The following is a 26732-nucleotide window of genomic DNA, read 5'->3' on the forward strand; positions in this document are numbered from 1 at the left end:
GAAGAGTGCGTTCTTAAATTGCTTGATCAATAAACTCATTTATGTTGAACAACCACACAGTTTCAAAGATCCTAGATATCATAATCATGTTTATAGGTTGCACAAGGCTTTTTATTTACTAAAGCAAGTTCCAAGAGCTTGGTATGAACGCCTATGTGACTTCCTCATCAACCAAGGATTCAAGATTGGGAGGGTGGACACTACATTGTTCATAAAGATCATCGACAATGAACTTTTCTCGTGTCAAATTTATATTGATGATATTTCTTTGGTTCAACCAATAAAGAGTCTTGCAAGGAATTTGATGACATGATGTCTAGGGAGTTTAAGATGTCAAGAAATTGAAGGAAAGGAAGTTCATCCTTCAAGAAAATTACACAAAGGACATTCTCAAGAAGTTCAAGATGGATGATAGCAAGCCAATTAAGACCTCAATGCCTACTAATGGACATCTCGACATGGATAAAATGGATAAACCAGTTGACCAAAAGTTTTATCATTCTATTTATGGGTCACTTTTTTACCTTACTGTATCTAGGCATGATATTATGTTTAGTTTATGTATGTGCGCTCTTTTTCAAGCTAATCCTAAGGAGTCGCATCTTAGTGTGGTCAAGAGGACCAGAGGCTTGTGGTACCCCAAATGTGCTAGTTTCTTACTCTTGGGTTACTCAAATTCGGACTTTATCGGATGTCGTGTGGATCACAAAAGTACTTAGGGTGGGTGCCACTTGCTAGGGCAATCCCTAGTTTCATGGTGTTCTAAGAAGCAAAATTCCGTAGCCTTGTAAACCGCAAAAGCAGAATATATAGTAGCTGGAGCATGTTGTGCTCAAATCCTTTATATGAAGCAAACCTTGTTAGACTTTGGTGTTCGTCTAGAGAAGGTTTCACTCCTTTGTAACAACGAGAGTGTTGTAAAACTTGCAAACAATCCCGTTCAACAATCTCGCGCAAAACACATTGATATTCGCCATCACTTCCTTAGATATTACGTGGCTAAAAATGATATTTCTCTTAGTGGTGTAAGGTCGGAAGATCAATTGACGGATATCTTCAAAAAACCTCTAGAGGAAGCCACATTTTGAAGATTGCGAAGTGAGTAGAACATGATAGATGCTTCAAATGTCATATGTTGCCTTGTCATATAGATACATTCATGATAGGTGCTTGTCTAACCTTTTCAAGATAGTGGTGTGCATGAGTTTTGATTGAGATGGTGGTCCCTTTGTTTCTCTCAAGGCATGTTATTGGGTTCACCATGAAGAAACTTGAGAAGGTAAGTAATATGATAAGATAGATTTATTTTATGCTATGCATTCACATGTCATATAATGTGCACTCGTGTTTAAATTCATGTACTTGTTCTACATTGCATGTGCATTAGTGGTAGAGAGATCACAAAGGAGAAATATCACTCTTTGAGATTGTTGTTCGCCCTCAATGTGGACATACATCTCTATAAGTGTGATTTAAAAGACGTAAGTGGTTAATGCCTATTGGGTCATATCTTAGCGAATTTAAAGTTTTAATCTTTGAATTCATAGGCAATATGGCTCAAACATTTCCTAGGAGTTTTCTCCCTCTTTCTTAGATTTTTGGTGTCTATTTCAAAATTATTATAAGATAGTCATTTGGCAAATATTTGCAAATGAGTGTTTGAGAGGGTAAAGCTTCACTTAAACTGGTCCAAACATGAGTTTTATTGTGTGGTTATTTGAAGTTTGGACACAGCGAGAGATTTTAGTTTAGTAGTCTTTTTCTTAACATCGTATGATCCGATGCTCTCTGCTTTCTCCTCAACGGATCATCCGGTGCTCAGTGGTTTGTGTTGTATGAAGTCCCCCTGCATAAAGTCCGACGTCAACTCCAGGTCATCATCGGACAATCTGGCATTTAGTCAAAGGCAGCAAAATTGGAGATGTTCAAAAATAGTCCAGCGTGTACAGTTTTGTCAACATGGGACTTTTCGGTGTTCAGAAGTTAGTTTTTGCTCAGAAAAGGTCCGACATTCAGTGCTCTGTTCAGCGGACAATCCAGTGTGTGAAAGTCAGTTTTTAGCTCAGTTTGCAAGCTCTCTGTAAATATTGGTTCAATGCTATTTCCGGTGTACATATGGTTTATTGTCGGACCTTCCAGCGTTCGCATTTGTTGTGAGTCCCACATGTCCTATATTCTTTTAGGCTCGGCCGTCTCGTCTCTTCTCGATTTGCACCACTGCTCGAGCTCCTCCCACCGACCCGCCTAGTCGCCACTGCCACTTCGCCAACACCGAGATCCTGCCGTCGGCCAACCTCGCCAGCTCCTCCTCCACTGCTCGCCATTGACCAGTCGCCCACCGCTGCTCCTTCTTCACTGTGAGTTGCCTCTTGACCTAGCTCCACTGCTGTCGTCGGATTCCTCACCGTCGGCCACCTTCGAGCTCGTCGGCGGTCTCCCTACTCTTCATCTCGTGGTGAGCACTCATGTTCGACCGATTCTTCAAATTGCTATGCCCTAGATCCATATCGTCAAGTTTTCTCAAAATTCCTGAATTTCAATCAAAATTTGAGCAATCCATTGATCATGTGTTGCAATTAGAACATAATCCTATTCACTGATCACCTAACGGCATGTTGATTGAAATTGTGCATCAAATTGCTCAATTTCTTCGAATTTAGGTCAAAATCTTGCAAATTTGCCTCAATTTCATATGCCTTTTGAAATATTTGTTCAATTTGAAGTTAGATCCTTTGAAAATTGATCATTTCCTAGTGCCGCAAACCTAAATCCATAGCATGTTCTTCAAAATTCTCCACAAATTCTTGCTTAGGATTTAAATTCAGGTACAATTCGTTCAAAATTCATAAACTCGAATCGTTCGCTCAGCCATTTTGAATTATTTCATTCTCTAGATGGGTTATGAATGTCGCGACAGGGGAAGGCAGTTGTAGGGCCAACGAAGAAGAAGTCCAAAGCGCAGAAAGAATAGGATCATGTAGTCGCAGCAGCAGATGCATAACACAATTTTTAGATCAGGGATGACTCATCCACACCTCGTCAGTCCTCCTGCACTTGTTCTGCCACGGGGTTACGATTGACACCTTTTGGCCTGTTAGGTAGCCAGAAGAGGGCTCGTTAAGAGCCAGAGACAGAGGAGTAGGTGTAGCCTTAAGGGGAGCAACCCTAGTAGCAATAAGAGCAACAACCTCCAGCACAGGGATAGGTTCTCTTGCATGACTTGACGTCCATCAAGTCACCAAGAATCAATAAGCTGAGGTTCATGCCAGTCGAGGAGTGGTTTACCCTGTACAGAGATGAGGGGGTAAATCTCAGGTTTTGGACCCTTCTTCAAGAGAAGTTTTCATGCATCTTAATTGAGGAGGAAAGTTTGAGCAAACATAAGACACTCAACTCGCACTACATGCAGTTGGAGGAGTTGACTTGAGATCTCTGTTTGATGTCTTCTCAGGACTCTCAGCCCTGGTTACAAATGTGAATAGATATATTGAGGAGTGGGTCAGAGTCTTCTATATTACAATATGGATTGAGTCGGAGCACAACTTCATTTAGTTTATGTTTGAGGGAGAGCAGATGTGGCGTGTTGGATCTTCATAGATTTTGATGTAATGTCAGGCAATTTGTCTCTCTCTATTGATATGTTTCGCTTGTCATCACATTGTGTTTAATTTTTTACGTATTTAATTTTAATTAATCTAGCATGATAGGTTGTTCTAGTGCTAGGCTCTCTCTTGCTTTATTGCTTCATGTTGTCTATTGCCTACTTTGATAGGGTGTACTTCAGTTCATATGTTAATATTTCTTATTCTTGTTGTCATCAATCACCAAAAATGGAGATATTGTAGTATCTAGGTCCCCAGGTAAGTAGTAACTGTTTTGGTGATCAATGACAATCGTATCGTTCTGGCTAACATGTGTGTTTTGAAGGGTATCAAAAATTTAGTTCACAATGATGGTGCGTTTCTTATTCCCTAAGGTGATATAATGGACGATCAAAAGACATATGCATCAAGATTAAGGATCTTCTAGTTCCAAGTTTAGTTTAGGTACTTTTTCTTAGTCTTTTGACCCTATTATAAAGAGGGGCTAAGAGTTGTAGCTTTAACTAATTGAGTTTAGGCAAGATTGGATGCACACTTGTGAATTTATAGCACTAGGTAGCTTAAAGAAGCCCATGTTTAATATGTCGAGAATTTAGATCTCAAGAGTGCTTGAATTAGACAAGCTCAGAAATTCTTTAGTACACCGAATGGCCCGGCGATACTAGAGATGAACGCGTTGGAGTATTTCTTGGATTAAGGCAAAAAGATCTTAAGTACACCAGATGGTCTGGCGATCTAAGACTCATTAACACTGGAGTATTTTTGTGTAGTGACATAACACAAAAAAGTTGAAGTCCACGCTGGATGTTCTAGCATATAAAGAAAGCTACGCCGAAGCATTTATTATAGAGAGGATTTCAGCGAGGTGTTTGAAGAATATGCAAGCCGGATGGTCTGGTGTGTATACCGGAGTATTTCTTGTAGAGAAGAATTTCAAAGTCTGGATTTTATGGTTCTACACGCCGAATGATCCAACGTGTGCCCAGAGGCTTTGCTAGAGTGTTTAACATGCTTAATGGCTATTTACAGCTGGCAGTTGGTAGTGGTTGAAAAGGTACACGCCGAATGTTCTATCATGTGTGAGAAAGTGCATGCCGGATCTTCTGGCATTCACAAAAAAATGGGGTAGTTGGGCAATGGCTAAATTTGGATCTCTAACCTATAAATACCCCCTCACTCGGTCTCACTTTGATCTCTTGCAACCTAAAGGAGCATATACATTGTGTGTGTCATCAAAAAGAAAGATAGATCACTTAAGTGATTTTCAAAGTTCCTAATTGGAAGATTAAGGACATCATTAGTGCTTACAGACTAGCAAGTGTGGATCAAGTTGTAGTTTAGGTTTGATCTTGGTTAAGTGAAGTTATTAGCTTGTTATTCTTAGTGGTTGGCAACACCTAACCAGTTTTTGGTGATTAGAGTTGTCTTAGTGAGCTCTTGGAGTTTTTGTGGGAGCCTAGGGACTACCAACTTGTATTCCCTGTTCGAGGAATATGTTGCGGTGCCCCCGAAGATATGGTGGATCATGTGATCAGCCTGCTGAAAACCCAGTGCTAAATGGTTGGGGTCGGCCCCAATCTCCCCATCATCATTGCGCCTGAGTTTATGCTCCCCAAGCTCCTTGTCGATAATGCTACACACAACCTTGCACTCGATCAAGTTGTGGGCATCTGTGCGGTGGATCAGGCAGGAGCCTCGGCCCTTCTTTCTGTCCTATTTCTTGAAGCACCAGCGCAGTTGGTCGGTCTTCTCGGTCACCATGACATCAAGCAGTCCTGCCTTGCGTTTCTCTTTTTCTCCTTCCAGCCGACCCCTTTGAAAGAGGCGGGCTGGTCAGAGGTCGGCTGTAGCTTAGGGCCGCTTTGGCGCTCTTAGGCCTTTGCGGCCTGCACACACTTGTCCATGAGCTCGAAGAGCTCAGTGGTACTTCGGACTTCTTTGGTGGCCAGCTTTTTGACCATCTTATGCTCACTGACTCCCCTCCAGAATGATATGGTCACAGCCTCACCCGTGATCCTTAGAATGGTATTTTGATGTTCGGCAAAACACTAGATGTAGTCTCGCAGCAACTCGCCCTATCACTGCCTGACCTGGTACATGTCGTCCTCGACCCCTAGTCGGGTGCATGTCACACAAGTTCTCCCATGAGTGAACAGACCCACTGGGGAGGTTCATAAGCCAGGACCGGGCTGAACCGGCCAAGACAGTTGGGAAATAGTTGGTCATGACTTTCCTATGGTCTCCCGTGGTCTGTACCATGGTGATATAGATCTACATGTAGAGATCTAGATGGAGAGGGGCGGGAAGGATTTTGCCTCCACCCGCCCCCACCCACATGTCCCCCGCCGCGTCCCTTCCCATAGAGCCCCGACTTTGACCTGACCTACCCCGTCCCGCTCCGATTGAAATTGTTAAAAGCTCTAGATCAAGTTTAATTAGGAGATAATAGCTACCATAATATACAAATCAATAAAAATTGCATCTATGATTCATGGGACCTAACATAACATGACAATCTCTACTACTAAAAAATACATAGTGGTTCCTGCATCCACCAGTGTCCTGCCTCCACGTCTTGCCCGGGCTGAACCAACTTGGGCTAAGGCCTTTTTGGCCCATGGACCAGACGGGGAGGGTGCGTGTGTGGGATAAAAGGTGGGCTAGGTGGTGGTTAGGGTTACAATTACCCCGCCTCGGTCGCCATACCAGCTCTTGCTCTCCGCTGCGCCGCCTCGCTGCTCTCTCCATCGATTCACCGTGCCACCGCACCTCGCCACCACGTCGTCTAGCGTGTCATCAGAGGAGGAGAGTTAGTTGTAGCCACTATCGTTAGGGTCCCCAATGCTGAAGCCCGTGGCCGCCAGGGACCAAGATCCCGAGGGGAGCCCGAGGCGACGGTTCGCCGCTGCTGTCCACCCAGGCCTCCATGCCCTACTCGTGCCATGCCTCCACGCCATCCTCCATCCTCTCTGCCATGCTTTTGCACTGCACCAATCCCCGCCGCAGTACCTCTCCTGCCACACCAGTGGTTTGCATAACCGACGCCGACGTAGCGCCCCACGCCAACTGCCAAATGCACTAGCGAACTCTTTGCCCCCTGACCGTCGTGTTCCCTGACCCAACCCGATCCCAACCTCCATCCTGCAGCTACATCTCCCACCCTGCCACCACACGCCGAGAAACGAAGAACTTCCTCCACTGCCATGCCTCTTGTTAACTGCAACATCAGCTCGGCTTCCACTCCCGCCTCCTCCCCTCGCTCTCGCGATTTCAGGTCCAACCAATTTGGTTGGCAAGGGCAAGGCCGCAGGACCTAGGTGGAGGAGGTGGATCAACAGTGCGGATCAGATCTATGCGTGAGATCTAGAAGGGCAGGGGTGGAGGCAGTGGACCGGTTGTGATCTAGAAGCACGACGATGAAGAAGGTACCATACCGCATCACTGATGTTATAACTCTCCGTACTGCCATTCTTCCTCTCTGTAATGTGATCAGGTTGCATTGGTGCATCCTTGGTTGTGTACAAGTGTTGAGATTAAACTGTGAAGGAGTTGCCAGTGGTGGTAATGCTTATGTTCAATTGATATTCGTGTGTTCTGTATTGTAGAGAATGGCTTATTTAGTTCCAGCATTTGGTCACAGGAAGTGAGTTTGAATTCTGCTTATCACTTGGTTTTGGCAACAATATGCTTATAATCGATTCCATTACCACTTATAGTTCAAATTTATGCCTATCAATTTACTGAATTCTATACGATTGATTGGTTTAGTGTACCTCTTATCAATGTTGGAATGATAACAGTTTTTGCACTATCAGAGTCGATGAATTTTGTATGACTGATTGTTTTAGGTGTATCCAAAAGCAATGACTTATTATGCCCCTTTTTGTACCTATGGGTTATAAGAGCTTTAGAGCAACTTTAGCCAGCTCGTTAGTTCCTCGCTATAGTCAAATTTACCAAGCAGACAAAAAATAGCTCTCCAACCAGGCCTCGCTACTTCGGCGCTCGCTATCCGTCCACCTTCACTCGCCACATCCAGCGAGCGGGAGAGGCTCGCCATCCCAGTTCGTAACTTCGTTATGAGACGATGGCCTATGGGCCCTAGGTGAACAGTACTCATCAGATCTAATTTCCCTTCCCATCTTCTCTGTTGAAAACAGTGGTCTTCTGTTACTCCAAAAAATCTTAGAAGTTTTTGTACATGTTCCATAACCTATATGTAACCCATTTTAATTGGATTCATCCAAAAAAACCTATGTAGAAAGTAAAATAAAATTCTTCAAAAAATGCTACTTTTATAACTTCTAGCAATTGTTACGGCCTCAAATAAATTCCTAAAAAACTAGAAAGTTCACTAATATTCTTCTATGTGATTGACTAATTTATAAAATTATTTTCAACCCTAGGTTATATGATGAAAAAGTGAGTTTCTTTGTAATGCTCCATTTATATGTATTTTTATAATTTCATGTGATATTCTTCTTTTAATTCAATTTAAATTCAAACAAAATTTAAACATATACAAAATTTAACCATTAGAAATATAGCCGTTGCAATTTTTTATTTATAGGATACTAATAAAATATAGGGGTGGAATTTAGTGAGAGAGATTTAAGGAGTCGGTTGGAGTGCGATGATAAATAGGGAGTTGAATATTGATAGGGAGCTCCATATATATATCCCTATATAGGAGAATAAGGAGCTAAATTTGATGGGTCGGTTGAAGATGCTCTTATGTGGGATCTTAGCATTGTGTTTGTTTACATGGTTATGAACAAGTTGAAATAAATGTTTGTTTTGTAATGCAGTATCGGGATCAAGGACATCTAACTCGGATAGAATAGAATTCTTCAATCCTATCATGGCTTTCATGGGACATAATGGCGAGGAGGATGGCACTAAAGCATCAGAAAAGCCACAATCTCTGAAGCATTCATCAGCAACAGAAGAAAATCATGGCACCCCCACTAAGAAACCTACATCTGAGGTAGATGCTTCTGAAGCATCAGAAAAGCAGGGAAGTGTGCTATCTCAGTGTGAATATGGTGTAGGATGTGGCAAATGGTTTGGTGGTGCTCAGGTGCAGTTCTATAGGGGTGAATAATATAATATTGTGTCCTTGGTTCCAAAATCTTAGTTATTACTTATTTACCTTTTTCACTGTTTGGTTATTTTGATGCAGCTTTGTCTTGTGCACCATACGGTTAGAATGTGGTTTGATTTATTAGAATTGTAATTGAAACTGTTCGATGGCGATGTGGGAAGTGCCTCTTGCACAGGGCTCTACGTCATCAGGTCCTCCCCCTCTCGTTTCCCTTGTCGACTATTAATTTGATCCCACTAGACTAGCTGCTTAAAAGTATAGCTCAGATTTGCACAAAAGGAATTCCAATCACCTTGGTAGATCCAGATTCATATTCACCAAGTACAGCACAACGTTTTGCTTACTATGGATTGAGCTTGCTTCTGCTGCTGATTTTGTTTGGGCTTTTACTGCTGCAGGGAGGCAGAGGGGGTAGGAGAAGGACTTGCTAGGGATGTGCCCGAAATGAACACGCAGATCACAATTCACTATGGAGTGATCTACACCGCCTCAATCATCACGTTTTATCCTGTCCAGCACCTCCTCGCCCTCGAAACGCTGTGAACTTCCCTTCCAACCTTTCCTCCTTATCTTCGATAAATTGTAAAATGGGCAATGGTTGATGTCTATCTATTTTCTATTCCCCTAACCCAGCTGATGTATGTCCGTCCTTATTTTGTTTAAATGTAATATATATTTTACAATGACATGCCTTTCTTTGTTGCTTTAACAAAAGGGAGATTCTTCGAATTGATGACTTGGACATTGTATTGCATGATTTTATATTAAGGTTAGGATAACATTTTAATCAAGTCCAAGCAGATCTTGACCAAATTAAGGTATGATTTTCTACCATTTTGTGGTGCTAGGTTTAGCATTGCAATCGGCTGAACGATGGAAGAAAAGATTTATACATTTGAGCTTGAAATGCTTGGTCAAAACATCTGGATAAATTGAATTCTGACACATCAATAAATCTCTAGACATGTTTGACTTTTGACAGGATGCAGGACATTGTTAGAACAGGCTGCTGTTCATGGTACAAATGGTTAGTGGTTCTCTTTGATTTGTCTAGCAGCAACCTTTTGAATATTTAACTCCTTTCTTAATTTCAAGATTAGCAGGCCTCTTGCCATTTCTCAAAAAATTCCCAGCAAGGTTATTTCCATCGTTCCTTCTAACTGCCTTAGGACATTTTTTATTTCATTCGTTTATCACGTTTTCTGTTTCGTATGTTCAGAACTTCATATTACATCTCATAGGTGCATACACATTCTTCAATCTATTCAGTTGTGATAGCATGACGAATAAAAATGGCTATTAGACTATGGTGCTTAGTTATTCTATTATATTATGCTTTTGATATTTGCTTCTATGTTGTATGTGAGATCCTTGATTTTAAAAATATTTGGTATTATAGGTATGCTTCACACTTACAGAAGTTGATGATGAATCTCTTCTACATAAAGCTATTGTTTGTATAGAAAGCAACCTCACCTGTGAGTTTGAAAAAATGTTATAATGCTTTACATGTTCCGTTGTTTCAAATTCATATGATCGGCGCATGTATGTATCCAAAATAATTTTTTTTTTGTAGAATATGAAACTGTTTCATGTAAAATATAGATTCCATTGCAACGCACGAGCACTTAACTAGTAGAATATGTATGCATTAGTTTACTAAAAGTTTCATTACAAAAGGATAATAAACTTCTTAATAAACCCGCTAAATGTGCATGTAACGTATACCCCAGAGTGGGGTGGGGCGGGGCAGACCTTGAACCACCCCCACCCTGCCCCAACCGGTGCCTCGCCCCGTCTTGCCCCAACCGGGGTAGGATGGATGATGACCCGACGGGTCGGGTGGGGACTTAGACCTCTATCTGCAGGAACTCTTCGTGATTAGTCAAGTCATCGTATTTTTCAGCTAGGATCAATCGAAACTTATCTGGCCAGCGCACCTCTCTTAGCCGGGCTGATAAGGCGTTGCACCCCATCCCGTAACAGGGAGCTACTCGCTGATGAGCAGCTGCACGTGTTTGGGGAGAGAGCCGACAGTTTTATGGTCCCAACAATGGGATGGAGGAGTTCGACACCTCCCTATGAGGGGGAGGCAAGTGGTAGGGCTGCTTGCCCTTGTTCTGCTCTTGTCAGACGCAATCCTCCTGTTCTTAGCTGCCCTCTAGCTATGGATCACACTACGGAGATCGCGTTGTCAAAGAGAGTCGGGCAGGATGGTAGGTTGGCTATCCCAACATGGTGAGGGTCTTCGAGCTGCCCCTACCACGGAGGGGGCATGGGATCTTTCCTACCGTGGGGCATGTGGTGCTTCTTGGCGATCGTGACCTTCACTAGTCATAGCGACAGACTCGGTGTTTGCAGTCACGGTTTGACATCGGGCAGTCTCAACTAGGAGGGTGAGGTCGCGCAACCATGGCGTTACTGGTGAACACTTGCGTACTATTACCAGCGGTGGCTAAGAGCCATTCGCATGGTTTGCAGATTATGTCCAAGCGCCATGGCCTTGTAGTTGAGCTACTAGGCGCGGAGCGACGACATATCTTGAGGGTGGAGCCCATGGCATTCATGCGGCGTGACAGGTTAGATGACGATGCAGCCAAGGACTGCGCCTATGTGGGAGCTCCTCTAGGCGGCACTGTAGTTGATGGGACTGTATCGGAGCGCCTCCCTATTAGGTGCCAGTCCAGTTTCCCTTTGGGCACAAGGCCTAGGGCTCACCGACATTCCTGGGACACGAGGGCCTCAACTGCCCCCTGTTGCATGGTCTGCCATGCAAACTTCACGTTAAGTCTCGGAGCCCTCGGACTCCGATTCAATGCCCTATGCCTGGAACACACTAGGCTCATCTGGGTCGTACCCCATGACGAACACCGCGTGACGATCGGGGTCCTCAAAACGGGACTTAGTGGTTGCCGTGCATCCGGCCATGGGTAGCCCAATCAAGTTATCAACACCAACTGGCGAAAATGCGTCAACTTTCTGGCACGCCAACTGTCGAGGGTTAATCCCTGACAATGTTTTCAGGGTGTACTGGATGATGAGCATGTGATCAACATTTCAGGTGGATGTGTGTGTCGAAGGAAACTCAAGAACACAAGGACTTATTCACATTCAGACCTCCCATAGGACAACAGTCCTATGTATTGTGTATTTTCTTATAGTTTAGATGAACTTGTTACAGAATTAGTACCGTCATTTACAAGCCCGATCCACCTCCCTTTATATAGTAGGAGGAGATGGGTACATACAAATAGACCGTGTCAAACTCTAAGACCGGCCTAACACTGACAAAGTCAACTACTTCTAGCATATGATGACGAATGAAAGGTAGGTTCACCCTACTTTGCCGACCGGTACATCTTGTCCCATCACCGCGTGCCGCACGCTCACCTGTGAGACCATCCCACTTGTCTGGCCATCCTGCAGGCCCTGTCCCATCCGCCCAACGGTGCCCCGCCTGTCTGCCAGGGCATCCCATAGCATTTAGTGATATGAAATAGAGCACTGCACCTCTGCACCCCCCATGACTTTGCTTGCCGAGAGGAGATGCCTGAGGAAGGAAAATACTTAAGTGGATGGTATTAAATGAGATTAGATAGGTTATATGAGTATCTGCCCCACAACCAGTAAGGGTGTAGCGAAAATGGCCCTATTAGATCATAATTGTGATTTTGATAATTAATGACAATATAGTCATCAGGACAAATATGTTTGTCAAGAATATATGTTAGTATGTCTCATCGATGCAATACATCAAGAAGCCACCTTAGCTGGGACAAAGTTTGATTGAATTGGTGAAGTCATAGGAGAATTGACCTCACCGAAAGATCCGGTGCAGAAGAGTTTGCACTCACCGGAGCATTGTGTATAGAGACTAATAGTATCACCGGATAGTCCGGTGAATAGGATATGAACTCACCAGAGTATTTTGTCCAGAGGCAAAGTGAAGGCTGATGACTTTACAGGAAGGTCCGGTGCTCTTTGTGCTGAACTCACTGGAGTATTTTTGATAAAGAGAGAGAATGCTGAGAACCTTATCAGATAGTACGATGATCTGCACATGGTAAGACCGGAGCATTTCTTGCATAGAAAAATGCAAGTGCAGAAGACTAAAGATCAACCCACCGGATGGTCCATCCTTGGTTTGTGCACACCAGAGTATAGCATCGGAGCATTTCTTGTAGAGACGACTGCAAGTACTGAAGAATGAAGATCAACTCATCGCATAGTCCGGTGATCATAAAGATAGTTGCATCGGAGCATTTTTCAAAAAAAAAAAAGAAGAAAATTTAACTCACCGGAAGATCCGGTGTGAATAGAATGAACACCAGATGAATGCATCAGAGTATTTTACACAAAGAGACTGCAAAGGCTCGGATGGCTCAAGATAACTCATCAGAAGGTCCGGTGATGGATTGGAAGGCACACTGGAGTGTCCTGTATTCACAGAGACTTTGAGTGAAAATCCAATGGCTAGTTTCTAAGGTTGTACTCACTGGATGATACGGTGTTAGTACTACTGTTCTCACCGGGTCATCTGGTGTTAACAGTTTTTTTGAGCCGTTGGGAAAATAACTAGTTGGTGGGTTTGAGGCTATAAATATCTCTTCACTTAGTCATTTGAAGATATGACATGCTGCTAAAGTCTAGAGGAAGCTCATACACACTTGAGAAGACATCCAAGCCACCAAAGTACTTAAAGTGATTATCCAAAGTAATTAAGCATAAGATTAGATAGTGTTTTAGTGCTTATAGGTCTAGAGTGAGTTGTAACTAGTTGTTACAGCTTGAAGAAGGGATCAATGAGTGATCTTAGCTTGTACCGAGTGGTACGTCGACGCCTTAGAGTTTTAGTGACTCGTCGATATCTTAGACCTTAGTGGCTCAAGCTTGTTGACCCTTCGATTTGGTGTGGAGCGACAGCAAGTCACATATACAAGACGCATAGACCCTTACTTTGGTGGCTCAAGCTCCGAAATAATCACAACGACAAGTGACTAGAAGAGAAACTAGTGGTGAAACTTTGCCTTAGTGGTTTGGGGCTCATTATGCTTGAGACTTTGTCTTTGTGACTTGGTAGTTTAAGAGTTGTGACCGGAAGAAACTTGACGATCAGAAGTACATTCTTTGTGGAGCTCCAATGTGTACTAAGGGTCGTTCGTATTCATGCCATCGATATCACGGGATAAAAAATTCTTATGCCGATTTTGTCTCTTTACCCTATTTATATTTTCGTATTTATATATTTACAATTTACCTTGCTAGAGCAGGTTACAATACTCTTAAGCGATAGAATAGACATAATAGATAAATCTAGAGCACATTTAGATACAAATTGAGATGTATTTATCTTGTGAAATTTTTAAAGCTAATTTGGTTTAGATTTCTATATGTCATAATTCAGCTCCCTCTTAGAACGTTACCGTTCCTCGTAAAGAGGTTTCCTTCTACGATCAGAGAACTGGTCGTGCGAGTCCTATCTGATCGCGTAGTGTGGCTACGATCTTGATAATATCAACGGCCAACTAGCATCTACCGATGTGAATCCCTAACAAGACGCCCATATTCTTTACACCGATAGTTAGATGTTTATAATAATGAATGATCTGTATTTTTTTTTTTAATTAACATGATAATTTTATAACTTTATGATCGAATATAGTATCTCCTTTTAATATTTAAATAATAATATAATAGATGGATGCACCGTTTTTTAGCGTTAAGTTAAAAAATCAGTATGCTTAGCTTAGTGCTCGTGGTGTTCTCGTGTACGCCTGATCCGAATCCGATCCACTGCTTTATCTCCGAAAGTTGTCGCCTTGATGGCAATCGGTGTCGCTCCCGTAGATAGCTCAGGGAACTCCTCGAACAGGCACGGAGGCTGAAAGTGTCAGCCGCCTGCCTGAGGAAGGTTTCGGCGTGGTGCCATTATGACGTAAGTATTGTATTTTTTTTCTTAGGTCGATTCAAAATTAAAATTAAAAATTAAAAATTTGTTCTCATCTAATTAAATTAAGAAAAAATAAATTAGATGATGATCTAGAACTACATATTAAATACCCACTTAGAGCCCTAGTTGTTATTCATCCTCTAGTATTCTCATTACGAATAGATTGCCATCGTGTTTTCCAGATTAGCCACATTTGTCTATCACGGCTAATTCCATGCACCTAAGACCATCTCCAGCGGAGTCCGTTTCCACGCCGCAAACCCCTATAGCGCCTGGTTTGCCGCCCGACGCCGGCCGCATCCGTCTCCAGCGGCTACCTTATCGGGTAGAACAGGGAAGCGGGGAGGGGCTCGGTGTCGGCAAAGTTGCGGAGAGATGCGGGCGCCTCATCACTGTGCGCGAGGGGACTGGAGTAGTGGCCGTTGCTCCCGCGGAGAGGCGGAAGTGGAGCTGGCGACTCCTTGCGGAGGCGAGGCCGGCAGACGACGCAGATCCGGCGACCCGGCAGATGACGCAGACCCGGCGACCGAGCTCGAAGCTTCCCCCGCCAAAACGTGAAAGCTCTCGTTCGCGTCGTTGTCTCCGCGTCCGCCACCCACCCAACGACGCGGCGGGCATAGCCGGGGCGCCTCGCCGCCGGCTGGCTGCCTTCCCGCCCCCGCCGACGGCGTGCTCCGGCAGCAATGGCGCTCGACAAGGTAATGGGGGGCTAGGATTTTGGGCTTAAAGGTTTCTGCTTGCAATGTCGGCTGGAGTGGATGTTTTGATATGGTGGTGGTTGTTGCAGATAGTGATGGATTGGGCAAAGAGGGTGGCGTACGAGCAGGGGGAACAGCATTGGATCACACCAGGTCCTCTTTTTTCCGCTCACTGTTCGTCTTCTTAGCTTGCTCAGCTTGCCCCTTTGAACACGGAGCTTGTTTAAACTGTGCGCTTCGAGTGCCTTAACAAAAGTTTAAACTAGACAAGTAAGTCAGGGAGTTAGAAAGAGCTGCTAAATATGAATTTGTGTTGATAATTTATGCAGGTTTTCTAGAATGAATATTATACATATGCGTACAATGGTTTTGTTTTTCATTTCTAAATTATTGTCAACATGCATACAATGAATAATATACTTATACGTACAATGACAGATTTCAAAATCTTGGTTTGAGTAGTCTTTACTGGAAGAATTAGAACTTGAGTTTTCCTATTTATACTTCACAGTATTGCCTCTGTAGTTGCCCCTTTGAATTTTGCGATGTATCTTTTTGAGACAAGCCTTGACTAAGAGTTTTCCACTTTGAAGGCATATGGAACTGAATCTGATATTGATGCTCTTTGTGTTGGTCCCTATATTGCGTCACTGCAAGTGAGTATCAATTTTGTATTTTGTTTTTGCCCATTAATTTGAAATTTACTCAGAATGTGTTTATGTGTTAATTTGCAGCATCATTTTTTCGTTGTTCTGCGACAAATGCTTGAAGGAAGGCCAGAAGTATCAGAATTGCATTCCATTGATGGCGCTAAGGTTCCATTGATTCGTTTTAAATTCAATGGGATTTTAGTTGATTTTCCTTATGTGCGACTCCCAGTGATCAATGCTGCAGAGGTAAGCATTGTGGTCTTTTGATTAGTGTTTGTTTACTTGCTACATCTTTTGCAGCATTTAGTGAGGCATACATAATGTCTCTTGAAAGCAATGCCTAATTGTGAACTAGATTTCCCTCCAAAAAATTTCAGTCCAGTAACTTAATGTGTTGTACATTTATTTCAACAAGGTTTTGGGTCTTGCACGTAAATGAGTTAAAGCATTCTAGTATTTGTGAAGACTGATATCTTTGATATCCTTATGCATTGGACAAGATCTGTTTGCCTCTCTGTTCTCCAGATTGCAACACAGACATGGTTATATGTCTGCAGTAAAATCCTACCTATCCAGGCTAGCAGATAGAGGTTATTGGTGAAAGCCTTTTAACCAATAAGAAATCTGAGTCTTATTTGGTAAATTTTTGCTCATGCAAATCTGATAAGGGTACCATGTCCCGTCTGTCCTTGTTGGCTGTTGCTTAGTAGTTTTTCCTGATCCATTCACTAGTGAAATTGTTGCTCATGCAAATCCTACCTATTCTGTCTCATGCATCCATTTCTTATGATCTGATATACAACTAGAAGTAATCTAGAATACTACTGCCTCTGATTCTAAACGTAAGTAGTTTTGGATTTTACTGTTTTTATTTGAGTTCAATTTTTGTCTATGGGATTTTCATAGCTGGCATATGTTACTGCAAGACAGGCTTGTTCAGTTGCTCTTATTTTACGCGTCTGTTCATCATCATGTTCTATTCGTGCTGTTATTTGTGCTGTAACTTATGCAACTTCATTTTTTATATTTTAAGCTAGCCTAAATATATATTAGAGTGTCAAGTAAGCTTATGGCCTAAACAGTGCTGCTGTGCGCGGTTATGGTGGTTGAGGAAAAATCAGTTTAATATAGGGGAGAGAAGATAGTGGATGAGATATAGAGTAGCTGCTGGAGATGGATGAAACAAGTGATACTGTAATAGTGATAGGAGATACTGTAATAGTATTTTTAAGGATAAAAATTTAAGATACCAGTTAGAGATGGTCTAAGATCATATACAACACGAACGCTTGGCCGGGCACTCGTGGGTGGTTGATATTTTTTCTGCCACCAAAGATATTCACGGGAGCACATGTCGTGGCGTCGCTGCTAGCTTAAGCTGTCAACTTCTCATGCCATTTCAGCGTGAAAACTGACAAATTTAGCCTGAATAACTGAAGATTACCTTGGAAAATTAGTTTATGATATTGTAGCTTAAGACCCTTATACAATAGCATCATTATTCTTTATTCTCTTTCTTTAGTCGAATATTTAAGGATCCTTCTATTCCATATCTGTATATGTCCTAAAAGCCGGGCAATGGGCAGCTAGCACAGCCGCCGAAAGTTCTCGATCGAGAATGCGTGATCTGGTATATATCCGCCGTGTATGAAGAAGTAAGAATTCAGGATGCTTATTCAGACGGCAAGATCGATCAGCGAATGATTCCGCGAAGAAGAAACCGGCGTGTTCACACTTCGCACTGCGGAGGTTTACGCATCTTCCGCTCCACTTTAGTTTGTGGTTACTGACTTTTACTGGCTAGGTGCCTAGCTAGCTGATCGATTGCGTCGCTGCTAGAGATCCGGCCCCATTCTTCACGTACGATGCACCGTTTCCTACTGCAGCCGAGCTCCTCGTACACCTGTTTCCCCTGTTGTAAATGGAACTGTAACAGCAAGTATGGCTAAGGTTAATAGTGCGACTAACGTCGCTTTAACTTTTTATCTGATAATATTTGATTAAATATTAGTCTCTTTAGTTTTTCTATAAAATTAATGTCACTTAATTACAACTAGCTAGCTGATCGATTGCGTCGCTGCTAGAGATCCGGCCCCATTCTTCACGTACGATGCACCGTTTCCTACTGCAGCCGAGTTCCTCGTACACCTGTTTCCCCTGTTGTAAATGGAACTGTAACAGCAAGTATGGCTAAGGTTAATAGTGCGACTAACGTCGCTTTAACTTTTTATCTGATAATATTTGATTAAATATTAGTCTCTTTAGTTTTTCTATAAAATTAATGTCACTTAATTACAACTAGCTAGCTGATCGATTGCGTCGCTGCTAGAGATCCGGCCCCATTCTTCACGTACGATGCACCGTTTCCTACTGCAGCCGAGTTCCTCGTACACCTGTTTCCCCTGTTGTAAATGGAACTGTAACAGCAAGTATGGCTAAGGTTAATAGTGCGACTAACGTCGCTTTAACTTTTTATCTGATAATATTTGATTAAATATTAGTCTCTTTAGTTTTTCTATAAAATTAATGTCACTTAATTACAAAACATATAAAATTAGAAGAAAAAATAAAAATTATGTTAATAGAAGATAAAATTATTTATGCTCCAAATTTATCCCCGTATCGTATACTTATATTGGTTCGATTTGTATACGTTTTGATCAACTATTAAAATCGTGTGTTAGGTTTAGATAGCCCAACAAATCATAATAGGTCTGCTTTGCCTGCGTATTAGGTCTTGCCTGTTGTTTACTTAATACGACAACCTTGAACTATACGGTGCTTCTTAATCCATTATCTTAGCAAGAATTTTAAAAAATAATTATTTTTTATTATAAATGTTATCTTTGATTAATTGCATTTTACATGGACTATTTATTTAGGTATTTGATTTTTATAATAATTTGTTTTTAAGACTATATTAATATGGATCTTCCTTTTTTTCTATTCTAACCCCAATTTTAATTATTATTAATTTTCTTTTATTTGGACTCTTTATTAGACATTTTGCTTTCCAAACCGTGTAAAAATCGAACTGTTAATTTTCTATAATTTTTAATTTCGAATTTAGCTATTTATTAATTGTATTTGATATGGACTATTTGGTTTTCAAATTTAGCTATTTATTAATCGTATTTGATATGGGCTCTTTGATTTAATCTAGATAGTTAGACGTTCATAACAATGAGTAGTCTAGATTCTTTTTTTAGATTAACGTGTAATTTCATGACCTTAAGATCAAACATGGTGGCTTCTTTTAACACTCAAATAATAATATAAATTAATTAATTATATTTTACATAGACTCTTTATTTAGATATTTAATTTTTATAATAATTTGATTTTTTTCTAAGACTATATTTGATAGGCATCTTTCTTTTTTCTATTCTAACCTCAATTAAAATTATTATTTATTTTAATTTATCTGGCTTTATTTAGATATTTTGTTTATCAAACCATATAAAAATCAAACTGCTAATTTTTCATAATTTTAATTCTAAATTTAGCTATTTATTAATCATATTTGATATAGACTTTTGGTTTTTGAATTTAACTATTTATTAATCGTATTTGATATGAGATATTTGTTTTAATTTACATCATTAGATATTCATAACAATAAGTGTTTAGATTTTTTTCTATTATCATGGTAATTTTTATGACCTTAAAAACGAATATGATATCTTATCTTAAGTTTTAATAATTAAATAATATAATAATAAATAGGTAACAATAAAAACTGGAAGTTAAAAGACAGGTATCTACGAACGGATTAAAAGAGACGACGAGGCTTTATTCGTTTCCCATCCCTGCATTCTTCTACGATCGATCTGCTGCTGACAGCGGCGCACGCAGAATGCTTTATACTCTTCAGGTGCTTCGAAATGGAATTCATAGCGTGCAGTTCAAGTCCTTACAAGTTTTGCACCATTATTTATACCCCTAAGACCGGGCTCTCTCTTCTCTTCCATAGTACAGCACAATCATCTGAAGTTCTGAACTACAGAGCCAGCGGCCAGCATGAGCGATGGCAGGTACGGGTATTCGCGCCCACCACCTCAGGGTAAGTGTCCTGCACCTCCACGCATCAGCGAGCGCTGTATCATGTTCTAAATCATGTGTATTGACGGATGCAGAGTTACTAAGGAGGAAGCTCTCTCTTCTTTTTTTTCTTCTTTTATTCTTCTTCTTTCTTTTCTATGTCTAAAAATTGAAAGAGGACTTGGTATTCCCTAGATGCCCCCCTAATGAGCGCAATGAATGGATTAATCCATTAGCATGCATGATGTGTTCTTGTTCGGCCAGCCCTCAGTTTTTCATCTGTGTCGTGCACTGAACACAGGGTACTACAACAGTGGACCGCCGGTGATGGCGCCGCCGCAGTACGCCGCTCCGCCGCCGAGACGGGAGCCGGGCTTTCTCGAAGGATGGTACGCAGCCATGCATATATGATCAACTTCATGAACCATAATACTATTAAGCTTCCTCTCACTCAAGCTAAAACATATGATTCCAAGAAGAAGAAAAATATAAGTAAAATTTCGAGAGATAAAAGATTTAATATGATTCAGCCTTTTGTGGTTCTAGGATCCATGATCATAATCCATCACTAACAGAAGGAAAAAAAAAATCCTGCGTTTTGTGCTAACGTGCTGTTTTATATCCTGGACACAGCCTTGCTGCTCTGTGCTGCTGCTGCCTCATAGACGAGTGCTGTTGCGACCCATCGGTCATATTTGTGACCTGATCACAGCATTCGCCCGTCCCAGCTCAGAGATATACACCATACACGTACGTGTGTTTGGCTTTTGCTGGTGATTGATGTTTTCAGCCTATAGATTACGGTGCAAATAGCAAAACGCCATTGGGTTCAGGTCTCAGGATCAGAGAGATGGAAATGGTCTGATCCAGATGCTGTTCTTGTAACAGACGTATGTACTACGCCGTTTGTTTGAATACAAGCACGAGAGGATATATGTGTGCACGATCTGTTTTCAGAAAAATGTATACTCCTATGTACGATCTAATGTAAGAATAAGTAAAGGCAAACAGACGGTCACTGCTGTTGTTGGAGTTTTCGAGGTTGGACTGCTTCAGTCAGGGAACAACAGATCGATGCAGATAACGGCCGCCCCAGGTTCTTATTGCAGCAACGAACTTACATGTAAAATCTTGTATTGACCGTGGCCGCACAGATGAGTTTTTACCCCTCTTTTTAGTGGGGAATGCATGCAGCTTGATTTCTATTTTTTTCACATGATGTATCACACTCCAACAATGACTCCGTATTGCAATACACTTTTAATTTACTAGCAATCACGTATGTATTTCACACACGTAAAATCAATAATATTGTAATTAAAAAAATTATGAGAAAAATAATTTAAAAATAAAAGCTCAGGATGTACCCATAAATGAAAGGAAATAATTATATTAATATTTTTTTAATACTAATAGTGTTTATTAATTACAGATTCTAAATAGTTTTTAAACAATTAAGAGGGTGAGATGGTGGACTAATTTTGATTAGGAATCGTTTGATTGTGTAAGATATACTGTAAAGGTTATTCAAATCTACCGTAGTTTATCTATTTTATATTCATTTTAGAGGAGCATAGATAGACATTTAACATATAAGAAGCCATAAAAAAACACGGTGAGATAAGATCAAACAGGGACATGAAGAAATGAGAGAAACAAAGCAAGCACAATACCAGGAATGCAGCGCGGTCTCGATCGGCGATTATTCCTTCCATTTGTACGAGGCGGGCCATCACCATCGATCACCAAAAACGCGCGCATATAAATAGTGATTACCCCCATCCACACACAAACATATATAGACGCCCGGCCACCGTCGTATATTATAATCCTCGTTAGATTCCCAAACCTACGCCAGGGAGGGGAGGGGGCCTGCCATGTCCTCTCCTCCTCTATTATTCTGCCATGTCCTCCAATCCCAGGCCAACATTTTGAGCCACGCGCGGTGCTGCTAGCTCCTCGATTCGTTCCTGAATCTTTTTGTGCTAATGCATGCGCGCGACGCCGGCCTCCCTCTTTGCCCTCTCGCATGCGCATAAAAACTAGCTGCGGCAAAACGACGACGACCTCGTTTGCATCTTGCGAGCGATTTAAATAGATCGGCGCAGCTGCTGGCTTTGGTGGTATCTTCTTGCTGTTCTCCCTCGGATTGTCCGTCCTTCTTGTTGTCGTCGTCGACGGGGATATCAAGAAGAAGGGCATGGAATCGCACGAGGGGGGAGGAGGTGGCGCCGGCGAGGTGAGGCTGATCAACGTGGTGTGTTTCCTGAGCCGCGGCGGCAGGACGGACCACCCGCACCTCTTCCGCGTCAACCACCACAACCGTGCCGGCGGCGTCCGCCTCCGCGGTACGTACGTGCGTCCCTTAATTCGTTTCTTCTCTCATATATGACCAACTCCTTTGCATGGATGCGACTCATTCGTGCCGTTTGTTTTTGGATCAATATAATTCAGATGTCAAGAGGTGGCTCTCGGAGCTGCGCGGCAAGGACATGCCGGACAATTTCTCGTGGTCTTACAAGAGGTACCATCAATTGTTGTGCAAGTCTTGCCTTTTTCATAGAAGATCATGAATGGCTGCTGACATTTCTTTCTTCGATCGGCTGTGCTTTAATTCCGTTGATTGCCTGTTAATGACTTCCTGATCCATAGAGATTTGTACAGCTCTGTCGTTTCCTTATGCATGTTTCTTCCGTCAATTCTTGATCAGGAAGTACAAGGCCGGGCACGTGTGGCAGGGCCTGAAGGACGGCGACCTCATCACGCCCGTCTCCGACAACGAGTACGTGCTCAAGGGCTGCGACGTCCAGGGGACACCTCCTCCCTGCGTCCAAGCGCCAAAGACTGCTTCTTTAGGTGACTCCGTGACTGATTTTTTTATTTGTTTCTGGCCTAGTTTTCTTATCATTTCGGCGTGGAGGTTAACAATTCGGCGTGTTGTTTGCGCCAGACGAGAAGGAACAGACGGAGAAGGAGGAGAAGACGCCGTGCAACCATCAGAACCGCCCCGTTGAGGTGGTGCTGACCTGTGTTCTCGAAAAAGAGGTGGTGTTGACCTCAGATTCCGACGAGAGCTCTCCGAAGCCGCTACCGCCGCCGCTGACCGACCAGGACTCGCCAGGCGCCGAGCCGGCGCGCCGTAAGGCACTGTTCAAGATCGACCTGTCACGGCACCATCACGAGCACAAGCAGCAGCAGGAAGAAGCGGCGAAGAAGGCCGTCACCAGGGCGGTGGCGCGGGCGGGGCCGGAGGAGCAGCTGCAGGGAGCGGCCAAGAGCCACGCGGTGGCTGGCAAGGCGCGGAGGATGCGCGTGGCGCGGGCGCTCCACAACATCCTGACGTGCGGCGCGGCCGACGCCGACGACGCCGCGCTCCGCCCCGTGGCGCGGCGCCAGCGGCGTAGCACCGCCGAGGCCGCTGGTGACGACTGGCCACCAACGCCGACGTGCCCCGGCATGGACGGCTGTGGCCTTCGGTGAGTGCAACGTATACTTTTTTTATACAAAGAAAATACAATTTCTGACTTCTATACCAACACGACATCCAGATATAAATATATATAGTTATTTTATAAATATAAGAACTCTGCTGAGTAGGTCAATAGATTTCACCAAAAACCCTAACCAAGTATAGCTGAGTTCACTACCTTAAGATAACCCAAACATCAACATTTTTCAAGAACGTGCCCAAACATCAACATGATTCGATTAAATTTGATGGTTTCGAAAACTAATATCTTGGTCTGTTTGTATGATTTGTTAATTTATGTGCGTGACAGCGTGGGGCGGAAGGTGAGGTCGCAGAGGGGCGGGAAAGACAAGCAGGGCAAGCGAGATGGACGGAAGCGAGACGGGCGCGGCGCGCACAAGCCGGCTGCTCTGCCGCTTTGCTCGTAAGTACCGTCGCGATGCTAAAGTGTCGAGTCGCTCGTTGGTTCCTCTTTAACCGGTGCCCCGTAGTTGTTGACCGGTTCTTGTGCTCGGTTAAGTTCGGTTCGGCCACTGAGAGTTTCTGGTTGGGCCCGTGCCAGTGTCTGTTCGGTTTACAACCCCTGCCAAGCCAATTTTTTGCAGCGCTTAGTAAATTTGATCTCCGTTCGGTTTGAGACTATATTTTGGCGGTCACCAAAAAAGTTTTGGCTGGCTAAAACTTCTAACAAGATTTTTGCAGCCAAAACGGCCGCTGTAGTTTTGAACGGCCAAAATTTTGGTTTAGTCATAAACCAAAAACTATTTTGTTTGCTCTAATTATGAAGCGGAAGCGGCCAAATTTTGGCTTGGTTTCTTGTGATCATGAGCCAAAACAGGCGTGCCGGTGTGGACAATGGGAAAGGTTTTCTTATATGGCTAAATCGTCTAGTGTGTACTGATGTGTGGATCTTCTAAAGAAAAAAAAAAGGGTAAATATTCCTTGCAAGTAGCAGACGAAATAGAGTATTTATTCCAATATTCAAATTTATCAGTAGATTCTTCCCAGGTCTTATTTTGTATCCAGTTACAGTCATGTGATCTGTAAGGATGTTGACATATGAACCGTGTCCCCTACATGCATCGGTTAGGATCTCACTCATCCTCGCAAAAAGAAAAATCTCACTCATCCAAATACGGGCTTTGGATTAGGCCTAGTGACCTGCCCGGGCTGAACGGCCGGCTCTGGACCATGTTAGCGGGCTTCAATTTTCCCAGGTCGGATCAGTGCCTTTTGTTTTTCTTTCTTGAGACCGGATTACTGCCTATAGGTACAGAGGAAAATGCCCTCCAAATAGGCTGCAAACTAGCGATCCAACAGACACTTTTTCTTCAATTTTTTGATTGCTTTCTTTCTGTCGCCATTTGGAAATGGTCTTCTCCTCCTGGTTTTAGTCACACACGTCTTTTCCTGCTAGGATTGCCGCTGTTTGATTCTCCATTGAACATTGGAGTATTGTACAACAGAATACGCCAGCAGTTCTTGAGAACATATATGCTTGCCATCTCAGGCATCTTTTGCAACGACCATGCAGGCAGTGCGGGAGGGAGTTCAAGCCGCAGGAGCTGCATTCGCACATGCAGTCGTGCCGGGGGTTCAAGGAGCGGATGAGGAGCAGCACCAGCGCCCGGACCAGCGTCGGCAGGAGCCGCAACTCCACCTCCACCGCGAGGCCTGCCGACCACGGGAGCAAGCCCGGCCAATACTCCCCGGAGCGGCGGTCGTCCTCCGCCTCCGCCGTGTTCCTGATCACGGAGTCCTGACGCGATCGAACCGACTGCTTGCTCTTGAGGGGGAAAAAAATTCCTGTTCGCGGAACGGGATGTACATCTTGTGGATCGCCGCGACGAACTTCGGATTGTTTAGCCTGGCAGTGGAATATATTTGTTGGTTTGGGGATTTTTGCAGCTAAATTTCTTCTCGCGTGAATAACTAGCACACCGTGTATATTGGGTTTGTACATCGATCTTTGGGGTTACACGTGCGCGCATGGTACTCCAACCTGAGCTCAACGGGGCAATAGTTTTTTTTTTTTAACCGAACGGGGGCAATCCTTTCTGCAAGCCAAGTAAACACTATACTCTGGGTTCATTTATTTGCCTCTCCTTCGAACGATCAGGTGGCGCGCTACTCAATTTTCCGACACGACGACGCGAGGGCGCGCGTGGCGGCAACGATATCGTAGAAACGAGTCGTGACGGCGCGCGTGCAGCACGTAGGAGCGGCCGGCGCCATCTGTCTGCGGGGGCGCGAGAGGACGGAGCTGGGGAACGTGCGTACGGCACGGCCGGCTCCTGGCTGTGGACGGGGAAGCATCAGGGGGCGTCGACGTCGGCAGCACGATCGAGAGCGCGCGAAAGGCAGCGCCAGCGCGGATCGATCGAGCGTGCGTCGCCCGGAAGCATGCACGAGGCGGGCCGCGATGCACGGCACCAGAGCTAGCCGCGCGCCTCCCTCAGGGGTCACGATTGCGGCGAACTCGCGACGGCACGACGCCGGTGCTTGTGGTTTGGGCTTGGCGGACGATGGATGGTAGGTTGTTTTGATTCATCCAATCATATCTCTGTACTGAGTTCGTACTTGATTTGGTTGCCGGCGATTTGCCTGGTGTATCTTGTTAATGGAATCTTAGTTTCCATCTAAAAAAGGGGGGATAGTAGGAATTCCCCTGCATCACCAGGCAGGCTGAACTTCAATTGAAGTCTCTAACGCGGATGGTCCCTAGCGTAAATTACCTGGCTCCTAAGCAAACAAACAAGCTCTACAACCGTACCCATTTCTTGCGCTATTAGATCAACAAGGCGCCACATAATTAACAACACCGTCATCGAATCGTCGATGATAACTAAACCAGGTGGCGGGTGCACCTGTTAGTTCGTCCCGATACAACAAACCGAAACTGATGATTCATTCAGGAACCGGCCACGCACCCAGCTAATCACAGCAAGCCTAAGGGGTTATTTGGATCTCAGTACTGCCATGATTAAGGCAAATGTACACATCTTGAAATCATAATTTCGTAGTCGGTCATTGCTTAATTTCACCAAGAAATTTTTCTAACGGACGGCCGCTTGTGTTTGCATCTCAATCGAGTGGTCATGGTTGTCACAGAGTGCTCTGCATTCTGCAAGTGCTTAACAGAACTATCAATCAGCCTATGTCCTGAGATCGTGAGCATCATATTCATATGCTAGATATGCAGACTTCACACAGGTTTT

The 26732-nt window shown here is 43.4% G+C and overlaps 2 protein-coding genes across 2 annotated transcripts; both read left to right on the forward strand.

The window, feature by feature from the left end:
• Positions 1-19860: 19860 nt before the first annotated feature.
• LOC133889854 (uncharacterized) lies at positions 19861-21234 on the forward strand. The gene is made up of 3 exons (XM_062330333.1): positions 19861-20067; positions 20347-20434; positions 20679-21234. Exons 1-3 carry the CDS (start codon positions 19889-19891, stop codon positions 20820-20822), a joined length of 411 nt encoding a protein of 136 aa, XP_062186317.1. The 5' UTR covers positions 19861-19888; the 3' UTR covers positions 20823-21234.
• A 745-nt stretch (positions 21235-21979) lies between these two features.
• Positions 21980-25452, forward strand: LOC133889870 (protein SOSEKI 1-like). The gene is made up of 6 exons (XM_062330334.1): positions 21980-22393; positions 22500-22569; positions 22756-22901; positions 22996-23521; positions 23825-23938; positions 25049-25452. The coding sequence occupies exons 1-6, from the start codon at positions 22246-22248 to the stop codon at positions 25275-25277; spliced, it is 1233 nt and encodes a 410-aa protein (XP_062186318.1). The 5' UTR covers positions 21980-22245; the 3' UTR covers positions 25278-25452.
• The last annotated feature ends 1280 nt before the right edge of the window (positions 25453-26732 follow it).

This window comes from Phragmites australis, chromosome 1 (genome assembly GCF_958298935.1).
Source record: "Phragmites australis chromosome 1, lpPhrAust1.1, whole genome shotgun sequence".
Classification (NCBI taxonomy): domain Eukaryota; kingdom Viridiplantae; phylum Streptophyta; class Magnoliopsida; order Poales; family Poaceae; genus Phragmites; species Phragmites australis.

Coding starts and splice junctions, on each gene's coding strand:
- LOC133889854 (XM_062330333.1), top strand. CDS start 19,889: ATGGAATTCATAGCGTGCAGTTCAAGTCCTTACAAGTTTTGCACCATT. Junction 20,068..20,346: donor TTCGCGCCCACCACCTCAGG/GTAAGTGTCCTG, acceptor CACTGAACACAG/GGTACTACAACAGTGGACCG. Junction 20,435..20,678: donor CCGGGCTTTCTCGAAGGATG/GTACGCAGCCAT, acceptor TCCTGGACACAG/CCTTGCTGCTCTGTGCTGCT.
- LOC133889870 (XM_062330334.1), top strand. CDS start 22,246: ATGGAATCGCACGAGGGGGGAGGAGGTGGCGCCGGCGAGGTGAGGCTG. Junction 22,394..22,499: donor CGGCGGCGTCCGCCTCCGCG/GTACGTACGTGC, acceptor AATATAATTCAG/ATGTCAAGAGGTGGCTCTCG. Junction 22,570..22,755: donor TTCTCGTGGTCTTACAAGAG/GTACCATCAATT, acceptor ATTCTTGATCAG/GAAGTACAAGGCCGGGCACG.